The sequence below is a fragment of the Anarhichas minor genome, unplaced genomic scaffold (genome assembly GCF_050575085.1).
Source record: "Anarhichas minor isolate MPS153535 unplaced genomic scaffold, ASM5057508v1 ptg000062l, whole genome shotgun sequence".
In the NCBI taxonomy this organism is placed as follows: domain Eukaryota; kingdom Metazoa; phylum Chordata; class Actinopteri; order Perciformes; family Anarhichadidae; genus Anarhichas; species Anarhichas minor.
The window spans coordinates 2480195-2494001 of record NW_027466508.1 but is presented as its reverse complement, the minus strand read 5'-3'; the positions used below and the strand labels follow the sequence as shown (position 1 = coordinate 2494001).

Sequence of the window (13807 nt, the reverse complement as noted above, 5' to 3'; positions counted from 1 at the left end):
TAAACTGCGAGGCCTGTCTGTTCTGACCTTTCCTTCCAGCCTGGACCAGTGAGTCCCTCCCCCCCCCCCCTCCTCCCCATCCGTAAGAGGCCCGTGTCCAGCAACAAACAGAGGCTGCTCACTCACTCAGGTCCTGAGGAGACCAAATTGCATTACCAACACATATCTCTCACAATCTACTGCGACAGGATCACCCCCCCCAGGCAGGGCTGAAGTAGATACAGCAATATACAACAGCCATGCAGAGGAAAGGCTGGTGGGAGGGAGGGAGGGATGGGGAGCTGTGGGTAGGGAAGGAGTTGCACTGTTGTAAGCGCGGCAACAATGTCACTTAATTGATTCCATGCCATCTCATCAATTTTGATTAAAATGAAATGAGCCTCTGTACGTTTGAAAAGGTTAAAACAAATTGAAGTTGGAAATCACAGCTGGTAATCACAGTTTGTCTAACAGCGAGCTTTTAATGAAGCGACACGCTCTCCATCATTCATTCATTTCAGCCTCCTCTGTGCATATGGAGCAAGACGGCTTTTTCTTTTTTCTGTGTGCATGTGAGCACATTCACATTCGCAGAACGCCATGTGTTGGGTTTGTATTAGCATCCTGGCCTCCTCACAGATGAACTTTTGACAGCAGTTGAGCTGGAATATGCAGTTGTGCCAAAATGGAGCCAATGCTGGACCAATAAGCAAATGGATAACTCATTTGTTATAAAAGAAAGGGCCTATCTGATGAAAATGTTTATTTTGTACATGTTATTTAAAGAAATTCTTTGTTAGAATAGACAAGCACATTTATCTAAAACTGCGATCAAACATCACTAACTTTCCCAGACCGTGGCAATCATTTAAATGGGTACAATATATGTTTGACATTCGCCGATTACTTCCTCACTAGCAACTCGATTATATCAAGAAAGTAAAAATCCATCCCATTATTATTTTCGACCACGTTCCAGTAAGCTTTACTTTTATTAATGAAGCCACCCATAAACCATGCACAAGATGGCGTTGCAACACATCATCACTTGTAGATTCTGACTTCAAGACATCCTCAAACTAAATGATTCCCCAACAACCTCGCCTCTGGGAAACAGCCAAGGTAGTGATGAGAGGAAATATAATCCTGTGCTCCACCAATAAAAAATTTAAAAAAGAAAAGAAGGGAAGACCAAAAACGATAAAAAAGAACTTAAGCAGAGAGTAGGAGAACAGAATGGCATCTTGTAAATCTGATGTATAAAAAAAAAAGAACTTCCAGGGACAAACTTTATTACATCCTAAATAGGACGACACAGTTTTTCAGACAAAGGCTAAAACAGAACTACTTTGAACACAATGACAACACAATCAGGAGAATATCTGGCAAATCAACAATTAAAACTCTCTATCGCAACCAAATTGCCAAACACTTACAATAAACACATTCTTTGACAATATAGATCTCCCCAAGATAACAGAACTTCATGAAGATATCTTGGACTGACCCATTAGGCTAGAAGACTGAGAGAAAGCACTTCAAGCCATATCGAATAACAAAGCACCTGCATCAGATGGTTTCCCCCCTGAATTTTAAAAGCACTTTTGGACCACGCCATTATTATTCATTAGGACAGGAACAGAAAGTTATAACGCCCAACATCCCACCACATCCAAACCTGAAAATGATCCTACTCTGTGCTCAAGCTACCGCCCTCCATCACTCAACACAGACATCAGAATTATTAAGTAAGTACTGTATGTGAGATTAGAAAAAGTTATCCATATTTTAAATATAAATGATATAAATCTGCTCATATCACTGTATGCTTTTACTTATAAACACTCATAAATATTCATAATGCTCTATAACAATAATCATAACACATTATAAAGCATCTGATATTGACTTATATCTATTTAAACTCCCATTGTTGTAATACATTATAATCTTTTACAATGCATTATCACTTTACTAATTTACTCTTAGTTCTTTGCTTTAAGTAAAGTGAAACGAATATAATTACATCTTTGCATAATCAACACACAAAACGTTGCAAAATACATTTTTACTTTTTAGTATAACATCTATAAAATTAGACCATCTTATCTAATTAACCAAAGCCTCCACCATCACTGTCCCCACCTCCGACTGGGACAAAGATTTATGGATTAATATTGATGCAACCCCCTGGAAACAGATTTCTTTTAATCATTATTATTTAGTTATATACACTTGGTCTTGCAAATGCACAAATTTAATAATAATAAACAAGTAAAACTCCAGGCATTGGTATTGATGAGATCAGTTTCCAGGGTGAAATGTAGATCAAAGAAGGAAGTTGTTCACAACGTTTGGAACCCCGGCTCAGATATCAGAAGCCATCGAACACATGTTATAGAAATAACTAGAACACTAATGGGGGGGAACAATGACCATCAAATTGAAATAAATCACATATGGTATATGGAAACTTTTATGGTAAAGAATCAACACGTACATTACATTGCTCTCCAAGTCTCACATTCACATTTTATAGTGTTTCTAGTCTTCTTCCACCCTCACAATGAAAACTGTTTGGGTCACAAAAAAGTCAAATGAAGAAATGCAATGCAGATAAATTGAGCAATTATAGCACATAAGTCGTACAAACACAATTAAGAAATTGCTCTGTTTTTTGTGCATTTGTGTGTATGTTCAAGATCAAAGATCAACTTAAATTGTCTGCTGGTATTAGAGTATAAAGGTGATGATAGAAGTCTTCAGTTTCAGTGCCTTTCAGTGCCTTACTCTAGCTCTATCGTCAATTTAAAATACAGACTCAAATGATACAAGGGGTAAAATTTAAACTGATACTTGAAAGTATAAGAACAGCAAACACACACGTAATGGAATTATTGTAGGTAACTACTGGCACCTGGTGGTGGTTTAGAGAATCAGAAGTACTTCCACAGCCCCTTTATTGCACCTTGCTTCATCAAAGACGAAATCTACGGAAGTCATTAGTTCCCTCAGTGGTGAATATAAAAATGAAGGCAATATTAAAATTGTACTCTTTGTTTTATTTTAAAAAGCAAACTTTGCAGTGTTAACAAAAAAGAAAAGAAAAAAATCACATAATTGCCATGCGCCTTGCTAGATACATAACAGTGCCGCTAGTTAATCTGAAAGCATACCCCGCTGGGATATGATGTTGTGAAGAAGCACTGTTGCCTTTTTGCTCACAAATTGCCCTATTTTTCAGTGGTTGATTTGCTTTAGTAAACTTAAAGCTACATAGACGTGCTGCTGTCTCAGCAACAACAGTCTTCAGTAGAAATGCAAATAGATACACATGCAAAGCAAACCTCTGGCTAATTATACAGCCGTCTTACAAGGTCCGTGTCCCTGAGCACTGAAAAAAAGTGTAATGCACAGCATGTATGCTCTTCGTAGACGTAGTTTTAATACAGAACATCTGTGGGTTTGTGGTGTGATCTTAATAAAGCTTACTGTACACTAATTATACGGCAACACAGAAGCACGTGGACTCTTTGCTTATACTTAAAAAGGTGTTGGTTTGGCAATTTTTCTTTACTCATTTACAGAAGACTACAGAGACAAAGGAGAAGGTACACAAAGCTACTTTCATCTAAGCTCAGGGTAAATTCAGGATACACAGAATGATGTATCGGAGTCAAAAACATGACGAGTCAGTTTAAGTATATCATGAAACGCTGTCACTGACGTTACACCTCTAAAGATTGCTGGGTTTCTAAAGTTAAAAGGCACTTAATTCAAAATCCAGAGCATATCTGTGATGGATTGCCTCCACGGGGCTCTCAACATGGCAACGTCTGTTACTAACAATGCTAACGGTGCAAACAACGGCGACAGTCCTTACAGAGCTAGGGGTGTTAACCGGGAGGGGAACCGGAGGGTAGGCGTTTTGCTTCCGCGACAACGCTGCGGGTCAGAACGCTGTCATCAGCTGTAACCGCTGTATGAGCGCACCGGGACTAACGTGCACGCGCATGTCCGCCACCGGACCGGCTACGTAAACAAAGCACAGAGAAGCGTTGGATTACAACGTCTACAGAAGAAGTGTGTCTTCATTCTTTGCTCAGGACGCCATTACTCCACTATATCTTTACATAGCCAACGGTTGTTTGCTGCTATGTTAATGCTCTGAATTTTGAATTTAGCACCTTTAAAACAGTGAGGGGCCCATGTGACTTTTCTGACATATTTCCATCCTATGACTACATTTTAATTTATTGTATTTTTTAAAGATGAACACATAACCATAACGCACCCACACACAAAACGTTAGGGATTTAAAAGTCTGCAATACGACATTTCTTGTGCAGTGACTTCGGGGAGTGGTTCTTGGAAATCTCTATAAGGCACTAAAATTGAAAATAGAAGCACTCTAAAAACTATATATAAAAAGGCAAGCACACAAACTATGATGTGGATCTGCTGTGGCAAATGACTTGAATCTGCTTAAAGTCAGAAGGCAGATGAAACTTTTTCCTTTTCAGTGCAGTGGCTACAGTGTTCCGTCTCTCAGAGCAGTCATCCTCAGTCTCAGTCATCTTTTTTGTCAGAGGTGCTGTCTTCCTGTTTTTCAGCTGAACTGGTTTGACCGGCTAATTCCAGATCACCTGGACTCGCCTCCTGGATAGCTTGGTATCTCTGAAGCTCCAGGTAGGTGGAGAAGAGCTTGGCGTACTCCGGGTGGTTCATGGCAAAGTCTTGAAATTCAGCTGAAGAAACACACACACACACACAGGCACAGAGAAAAAAAACCTCAGGATACAGTGTAGCTCAGGATAAGGGAAGTACGAACAATACTGCCGTTTATATTTATTGTACATATTCCCAATCCATAGTATGCCCTTGGAAATACAAAAGGAGCTTAGAAGAACAAAATGTAGCGTCCGAGTGTACTCACTGAAGGTGATGAAACCAGAGCCGTCAGCATCAATGTCCTTAAAGAGTTTGGTCATGTTAAGATTGGACACACCCAGAGCTGAGCGCAGCAGAGCAGTAAACTCCTCTCGGGTGATTTTCTCATCCTCATCTATATCAAACAGCTGCATGAGAGAGGACAGGAACGGAGAACAATATAGTTCACTTTCAAATTGTGGCATGTTCAAGAAAAATACTGGTTATTGAGGGTGTGCAAATAGGTAGGCGGGTAAGAAAAAACTAAATTACTAAATTTCAACATTTCACTTCACATTACATAAACACCAGTAGTTTGTCCAAAACCACATTTGACCTTATGGCCAGCACAATGATTCCATGCTCTCCACAAAAGACAGACATTGTTAACTTGACATTATCCAAGCCTCTCTGAATGCTGCTTCTGTGCTTCCTACAGTACTGTCTGCTGTGCTCGAATGTCAGCTGTCAGGCAGGGCTGGCTGTTTCAGCTTAGACTTAGTACTTTTGCATTCTGTTATTTTATTGTCATCTTAATATTTTCTTTTTATAGTTAGTATGAAATGTAAACATCATATATACTTTAGATATAGTAAACACACATAATTTGTCACAGGTTCTAGTTACAGCATCGCAGAAAAATGTCTGCTTGACAAAAAAGCATTATAACTTAAATTTACCAAGGATAGTGTCCAAGAAATCCAATCAACATGATTAATATGGAACATTTTTGATACAATGGCGATTATTCGCACGCACAAAGCAGTCTTAAGGAGCACTCGCTTGGGTGACCTGATTAAAGATGGATACTACCATACACATTTCTGTATATTTGTATGCACTGTGCATTCAAATACAACAGTGCATATTCTTGAGCCCCAAGTAGGAGCAATGTCAGAATATTTCCGTGTACCTGGAAAGCCATTCGAAGCACATCTTCTGTGTTAGCTGGTCGACACAAGATGGTCACGCCGATAACATACTCTCTGAAGTCTATGGTGCCATCTCCGTTCTAGACGGGGACAAAAGAGACAGCCATAAAAATACTTGAGTCTGTTAATGTGCGGATTATTATCATGATGGATGGATGGTACTTAATCCTTTATGGTCTAGAAAAAGAGTTTAGTCTGGCATCAACAGTTTTGAATGTTAAAGGGAGGATGGGGAATTTCAAGAGTAATATATGTTTAATAGCATAAGTGATTTCTATAAATCGCTATTCTCTGTTACTGGAAAACGACGAGTCATAGTATATTGGAGGGAAAAGGAAACTCATTGAAATGGATGTAAAAGGGCTGTTTTTATGCTTTACACAACCTCTGGTTGACATACCAGTGACGGAGGCCAAACTACTTTGATCATAGTTTCCTCTCAGGCCGTATAAATCCTGAACCCACACCATGTTTACTTTAATCGGTACACATGATATGCAGTGATTAATATATATGCGATTCTGTAAATTGAATATTAAGATTGTTGCATATTATGTTGTCAACCATTATATTTACAGGGCACGATAGCTTTGTGCAGTATGCGTTAGGGCCAGTTTGACTGTACTAAGATGTATTCCAACACACACTGGCTGTGTGTCAACCAAAGGGAATTCAGTATTTAAGTGTCATTATCTCAGCCAGGCGTAAACCTGGGGAGAGGTTATGTGTTCGGTCGTGTGTGTGTGTGTGTGAGTCCCTGCGTCCTCGACTGAGTGACTGTGAACCTCTGTGTTTGTCCTGCTACGCTGCGTCCAGAGACACAGCGGGGCGAAAACAGTTTGCAGACTGTTATTGTTTTGGACGGTGCGTTTTGGCTAACAGCTAACGGAACTATTTGATATGCATGTCTCTCACCCTGTCAAACAATGCAAACAGCTCCTCGAGGGCTGGGTTGACGGGCAGCTTCAGGAATCTGGCAAACTCCTCAATGGTGATCCGTCCCCCTTTACAAGAGCTGGCAATGGCTGCGAAGCTGTCCAGCTCGTTCTTCACATTGGCCCACTTCAGACTGAGAGAGCAGTGCACAATGAGGAGGTTGTGGTGTACTGTCATTCTTTGCATTTTACATCATTTCTTTTGAGCTACATAGGTTGTCAGGTGTGTGATAGACAACACTTACAATGACAAAAACAGCAACTCTCAAGCCATATTTTGTAATTGTTGATGTCCCTGCCTGGCGATGCCTACAGTGTGCTTAAGTGAGATGTTCTTACTTGAGTTTACGGCTAATTTTGGTGAACTCAACCAGGCCGGCCTCCATGGGCAGCGTTAGCTCACCAGCTGAGATCATCAGGCGGCAGTCTTCGTATGTGTGGTCTGTCACTGGAACTCCCAAAGTCCTGAAAGCAGACAGTTTGCACATGCAGGGGTCAGCTCACAGGCCTGTGATGCTCTTAAAGAGCCAGGAAGACATGCAACAGTCAGACAGATCAGAAGAATGCAATAAGCAAACTCATTGTACACTATAGTAGTTCTAACGTCAGTAAGAAAGCACAATTATTGGTTGAATATAAACCATGGCCATTGTATTAAACAGCATACTCTCCACCACGAACCACTTATTTAATTTTCTCATCAACTTACATGTACTCCATATGCGTTTAACATTGTATTCATTAACTGTATAAGCATTTAAACTTTTGTGTGCTTGAGCAATACACAGTGGAATGTCCATTTCAGACCAATTAACACTTACTGGGCCATAGTTTCTCGCACTCTGCTAGCAAACAGAGGAGGGCTTTTCTTCTCCTCCTCTGTGGGGATATGCGTTGGCAGGAACTACAAAAACAGAGGAAGGTCAAGCAGAAAGCAAACTCCAAAACCTTTGCATGGAAACCAAATCCCTGAATGCAGGAGATGCATCTCGTGCTAGGTTTGATATAGTATCTTGGAGAATGCGCTGCAAATTAAGGCTACACAGTCCACACACTGGCAGAGGATGTCACGGATACTACCAGTAAAGCTGAACGCGGTTCAATGCCTCCACCAACCAGTCAAAATGCAGTTTACATCCATGTCTTTACAAAATGTCATCACGTCATCGTATTAGACATAAAGTGTTAAAATTATTATAACTAACATAATAATCAGGTCACCCTTCGAGTTCAAGTGGATGTTTGTACGAAATGTAATAAAATTCCTTTCAGTCGTTCCGGAGATGTCACATTCACAAGAATGGGACAGACGTGAGGTCACGGAGACAATGACAAAATCTAATCAGTTCCTCCTTGAGACAAAGTGAAGAAAGTGAAGAAGGTCCCTCTTTTTGCTTTTTAATCTACAAAAATGATTTATCATTTATATCCAAAGAACAAAAACAGTTTGTAGTATCTTTGCCATAATAGTAAAATGAGCATATTGGGAATACCTGTTACCTCTATCTCTACTGTGGTGTACAGCTGGCACATAGTTAGAAGCAGCAGCGTCCTCCTGCACATAAAACAAGGACGACAGTCGGCCACATATATCGATTCCACAGTACAATAGTTGTTGCGGTACAAGGCAGTAATGTTGCTGTTATCGTGTTATAATCACGTTTATTGTCTAAGAAAAAAATAACAGCAAACACCACCTTCAGAAAATGTGCATACTATAAGTGAAACATAAGAACATGTAGAAAACATCCTTACGAGCTGAAACCCTGCCAAGTCCAAGACACGGTATCCTGGAAGACATGCATAAAGCTTCATAAAACATTAACACTGAGAAACAATGGTATATACACGTTGTGTGATACAGCCAAGCTCATACTGTTGCTATCAGTCTCTCATTGGGACTTTGACCTTGGACAGTTCAACCAGCCAAATTCATAAAAACCGAACAACTTGAGAGGATGCCAACAATGTCACCGAAAAGATGTGCAGATTCAGCAATCTGAGAAATCCACGTGCTTCTGCTTGGATGGATAAACTAATTATCAATACTGTAATACACTGTGTGTTCAGTAACCCAACAGGATGAATGTCATCTCTGACTCTGCCTCAATATAATTATCTTCTGTGCAAACTAGTACAATGTGGCCTCTTTATGAATGTGTCTCTCAATATGTGAGGAGAAACAGATTAACGCTGTATCACAATCGCTCACCAGTTTGTTGGGATATCTCATAATCACAGGCTGCACAGGGACCCCGGGAATAAAAGCACCTAGAGGAGGGGAACACAGTGTGAAAGACATAAACAACAGGTCAATGCACAAACCACATCATGGAATGAATGAATGGAGCAGTGTGGTATCGAGTGTTCTTCCTATTGTTAAACCGTTCCGCTCAGTTGATTCGATTTAAGTTAAAGGGGACATATTATGAACTATTCACCTTTTTTTCCTTTAGTGTATTAACTGAAATACTTCATGTGGTATGAGCAGCAGAAGGAATTATTGTTTTCTGTAATCATTTTCCTTGTTGCACATGTACATTTACTGTACATTACATTCATTTTACATTTCATTTCTTACCTTGTTTGAAAGTGATGAGACATGAGCGATTTGTGCATGTTCCCTCTGGAAATATCAGAACCTGAGGAGACAAAGCTTCATTACTAAATGTTAAAATTACAAGTATTATCAAGAAGACTTGCAACCTGCAAAGTCTGCTTTTGAAATAATGGTTCTTGTATTTGAGTAAACAGTGTATGCGCTTTGGCTCGTTGGGTGATAGTGTTAAAAAACAAAAACAAATATAATCATAAAACATGGTTCACTGAAAAAGGAAACCGTGAAACCAAACCAGCATCCAAAGTTAAGGATCTTAGGTTTTCTAAATTGACAAGTTTGAAAATGTTCTCTACAGCTATACTAAGTGTGACTAATACAAGGTAAATATTAGGGGCACTTTTGTTAGAGGGGGGGGGGGGGGTGTTTTGTGTGTTGGGACAGACCTGTGGCCAGCGGCCTCCTGACTTGGCTCTGCTTTCAATCTCCTGGATTGTATTCTTCCTGGAGTCTGGGTCCTTTCTGGACACCAGCACTGGCTGAAGACAGCGCACAAACCCTGCAGAGGGGACAAAACACCAGCATTAACGTATACTCTTAGACGAGGAAAATACTAATGTTTTGTCTTATTGTTTACTGTCACTTTAATGGGCAGCCCTTGGTTAATTGCACGTCTTTATTGTCATATTGGGATTTAAAAATTGAATGATATCCAATCGGCAGTATAAGATGAGAACTTTGCATTTCGTAGGCCTACGTAACAAGCTTCCTGTAATTAAGATCAATGTACATAAAAGGTGTTAGCAGTCAATACAAAACATGAGCAACATGTTTCACACTTTTGTATATTGTCAAAAGTACACACACACACACACACACACACACACACACACACACACACACACACACACACACACACACACACACACACACACACACACACACACACACACACACACACACACACACACACACACACACACACACACACAGGAGGTTGAGAGAACCAGAAAGCCCCCACAAACACACATTCCCTTCCTGTTCTGTTCTGATAGCACAGCAAAGTATCTCACTGCCAAAGATGGGTGTAGCCAGATTCTCAACACGCGAGACGGTGGAGGGCAGGCCTGCAACAAGGCACACAATCCCATCAAAAAAGGTGGAGTGCGGGGCCACAGCCAGGATGGGGGCCTCACTGCTGTTGACTTGCTTGCCCTTGACCACAACTCTGAAGCCCAAGCAGAAGTAGTAAGTCCTGCCCAAAGCTGCCATCACTCTCCGACACATGAACCTGGAAAAGACCACCACGTTTTAGATTACCGAGTTTAAGAGATTGAGAAAAAATGTTAATGTGTAGCTCAAAATGCACTACTTTGTTTCACACCGTTATCAGCCATGTTAAAAATGTCTCTTGGTAAATCATTATCACCTTCAGGGTCATGCGGCAGTGTTTTTTTTTTTTAACAAATGGACTGAGCAGAAGTGTTTCAGTAACAGGAAGGATTACACCATTTTGTACTTTTCTTGAATTTTACAATCACCAGTCACTTCCTCATAAACTAGAGGAAGGGGTAGGAGGTCATCGTATAAATTTGAGACATTATGAACAATGATGTGGAACTTTTGAAACATTTATCAAGAAGTATCTGACTATTTTAAGCTGCATTCATCTTTCTGCTCAACGGAGCCGGAAGCTTAATGCGACGCAACAGCTTCCCCCGAAAACACAAAGCATCAACAACACCTTGATATACTGTCAGCTGATCACGTTATTATGGCGACTACTTAATATCGACTACTTAAATAAGCAGAAGGCCCAGAGCAAAAAAGAGCAACGCAGGCTGCCATTTGGAGTTTTGTTCAGATTCAATGGTAACATCACAAACACTATTACTTGAAACACCATGTTGTCAATTTAATAAATACTACTTCAGATTGTGAAATTTGACGAGTTAATAATCTTGTCCTTTTCATTGTAAAACCAAAGCTTCAGTTATGTAACCCCCTTGAGAATATCTGAGCCTGTTCACAGCAAAGCAATAAGTAGGGGAGAAAGATAAGCTTCTCTCTCGTTTCTGTCGCCTTCACCATATTTGGTCATCATCGTTTAAAAAGCTGGCGCCTAAGGTCACAGGAATGTTCCCGTTAGCTGTAGCGCTTCTCCCTGTGTATACAGCGTCTGCTATCTGCACAGTTGAACAGCTTAAAAGGCTGCACCCTGTTTTGTACACGGAGGTAAAACACAACGATTCAATCACTACTAGACATTTCATTTTGTCAATCTATGAATTATGACATGCTAAAGTACCTGAAAACATATTCACATACTGTATTCATACTGCGTGGATGTACACTGTCCATTACATGTTGGTTTCTATTCATGAAGAGATAAAACACTCGTTCAGTTAGCCCTCAAATATCACTGACTCTTTCCTCTCTGATAACTGAGGGGCGGTGAAATACGCAGGAAATACATTGCTTCTGCTTACTTCTTCGTCTTTGCTTTAAGTAACATGCATTATGTTAGTGCAGTTTTTTCTGCTATGTTTACATGCAATGAATAGTTTGGCTCACCTACAAAAAAAAAAGAATATTATTAAAGGCCAACTCCCTCTTTGTAGGCGTAGTAGTCAAAATACATATTGTCAGAATGTTTGTAAATGCAGCTGCTTTGCATACATAAAATGTTTGCGTGCCGCTGCACTGGTAGAAGGAAGTGATAAACAATGTGCAAGTGTGTTTCTAACACCATAGCCTGGGTAACTTTGCATGCATTCGGCCAAGCTCATTTCACTTTAGCAACCAAGTGGAAAATAAATAATATTATGTATGTAAACAAAAGTGATTTAAGTAAGGCAGCTGTACTGTGCAAACAGTTTTAAGCTGTGTTGTGATTAAGTGAGTCTGGTATTCACAAGGACATGAAACATGATGCGAGTCTGAAGGATCTGGTGGGTGTGGGGTGTGTGTGGTGTGTGTGGTAGCTCCGTGGGATGGCTGTTTGCATCATGGTTACCGTCTCCAGCCTGTCATTGGTTCCACAGCTCCTTTCAGTGGGTGGTTGATGGTTATTATGACGGCCACTGGCCATGTCACCATCAGAACCAGGGACAGAAGGATGGCGCGAATAGGGACCAGGAAGATTCCCAGGAGAACACACTGCATGGAGAGGGGCGCACACAGACACACACACACACACACACATCATAAATTGCAGGCCTATACCATTTAAGGGAAGACTGCTGTCAGGGTTAACTGTGGGCTGGCTGTTGACATTTTTCAGAGCAAACATATGTAGGAGTCTGGAAATCCTCATCACTGGACAGCTTTTCTAGAAAGCACACAACAGCTCCCATTGTTTGTGCTTTACAAGCAGATTGTTAAATCCTCGTTGGAGAAGATTATCGGCCCTGGTTACACTGCAGCCTGTGTGTGTGTGTGTAATCTCACATATCAAGTGTGTGTGTGTATGTGTGTGCGTGTGTGTAATCTCACATATCAAGTGTGTGTGTGTGTGTGTGTGTGTGTGTGTGTGTGTGTGTGAGCTGTATAGCGATGACAATATTCTGCAAAAGCGAAGCCTTTACGTGACCATAGATCCGGAACGCCATACTCACTTTTATTATAGTAGCTTTGGTCAGTTTGGTGTCTTGAATAAACGGGTTGATGACCGCAGGCAGCAGCAGAGATTGTTGCCTCGGCAGGGCGAATACTCGCTGTGGCGGCATTGCGGTCCAGTGAACGAAGACAACGGGCAAACGTTTAAGTCGAGACGCCGTTATGTTATCATTTCACTTCCTCAACGGTGACCCTGCTCTCTCATTTCTCCCCTGTGTCGGACGGTCATCCGGCGCTATCGCGACCACAGAGAGGCGAGTGCGGAACCACACAAACGCTTTCAAGCTCCACCTCCAACGTGGTCGCAGCGGGGGGGGGGGGATTTCTTCATAAATGTCCACATGATGGCGCAGTTTCATAAACAATTCTCATTTGGTGCTGCCCTAAAAAGAAAGTCATAACTTCTGTATTATTATGCAGTCGTGGAGGTAAGTAGGTTATTTACTCAAGTCGTCCTGCTGTACTGAGTGCCATTTTAAAGTACTTTCCTTTTACTTTACTTTGCATAGTACTTTAATTTAACACTACTGTGTCATACTTGTACTTCACTATATTTTACCTATAGCAATATTGTAGCCTAAATTTTACTCCACCGTGACATTCATTTTACAGCTATACTAGTCACTTTAGATTGAAATGTTCCATATAAACACATGATAGCATAATGATATCCTCACATATCATGCATTGGTAGTCTTATATTATACATATATTTTAACTATATTCTATGTTTTGTTGATACTGCTACTTCTGCTCAAATAAATTACCTGAATTAATTGATCATTTGTTTCTGAATTCACAAGCTTAATGGTGAAGGCCCATAATTGCATCAATCACCCACTTCAATTATTTTTGCA

General features: G+C 40.5%; 1 protein-coding gene across 1 annotated transcript; it reads right to left on the bottom strand.

Moving 5' to 3' along the window:
* Positions 1–2439: 2439 nt before the first annotated feature.
* On the bottom strand, positions 2440–13443 carry lpcat2 (lysophosphatidylcholine acyltransferase 2). Its single transcript, XM_076077963.1, has 14 exons — positions 12950–13443; positions 12349–12491; positions 10406–10623; positions 9779–9891; positions 9357–9417; positions 8988–9046; positions 8531–8565; positions 8276–8330; positions 7597–7679; positions 7115–7240; positions 6756–6909; positions 5822–5920; positions 4916–5057; positions 2440–4727 (listed from the first exon to the last, which is right to left on the bottom strand). The coding sequence occupies exons 1-14, from the start codon at positions 13058–13060 to the stop codon at positions 4549–4551; spliced, it is 1578 nt and encodes a 525-aa protein (XP_075934078.1). The 5' UTR covers positions 13061–13443; the 3' UTR covers positions 2440–4548.
* Between the last annotated feature and the right edge of the window lie 364 nt (positions 13444–13807).

Coding starts and splice junctions, on each gene's coding strand:
- lpcat2 (XM_076077963.1), bottom strand. CDS start 13,060: ATGCCGCCACAGCGAGTATTCGCCCTGCCGAGGCAACAATCTCTGCTG. Junction 7,241..7,596: donor GTGCGAGAAACTATGGCCCA/GTAAGTGTTAAT, acceptor GTCTGCTTTCAG/GACTTTGGGAGTTCCAGTGA. Junction 5,921..6,755: donor TGTTTGCATTGTTTGACAGG/GTGAGAGACATG, acceptor GTCCCCGTCTAG/AACGGAGATGGCACCATAGA.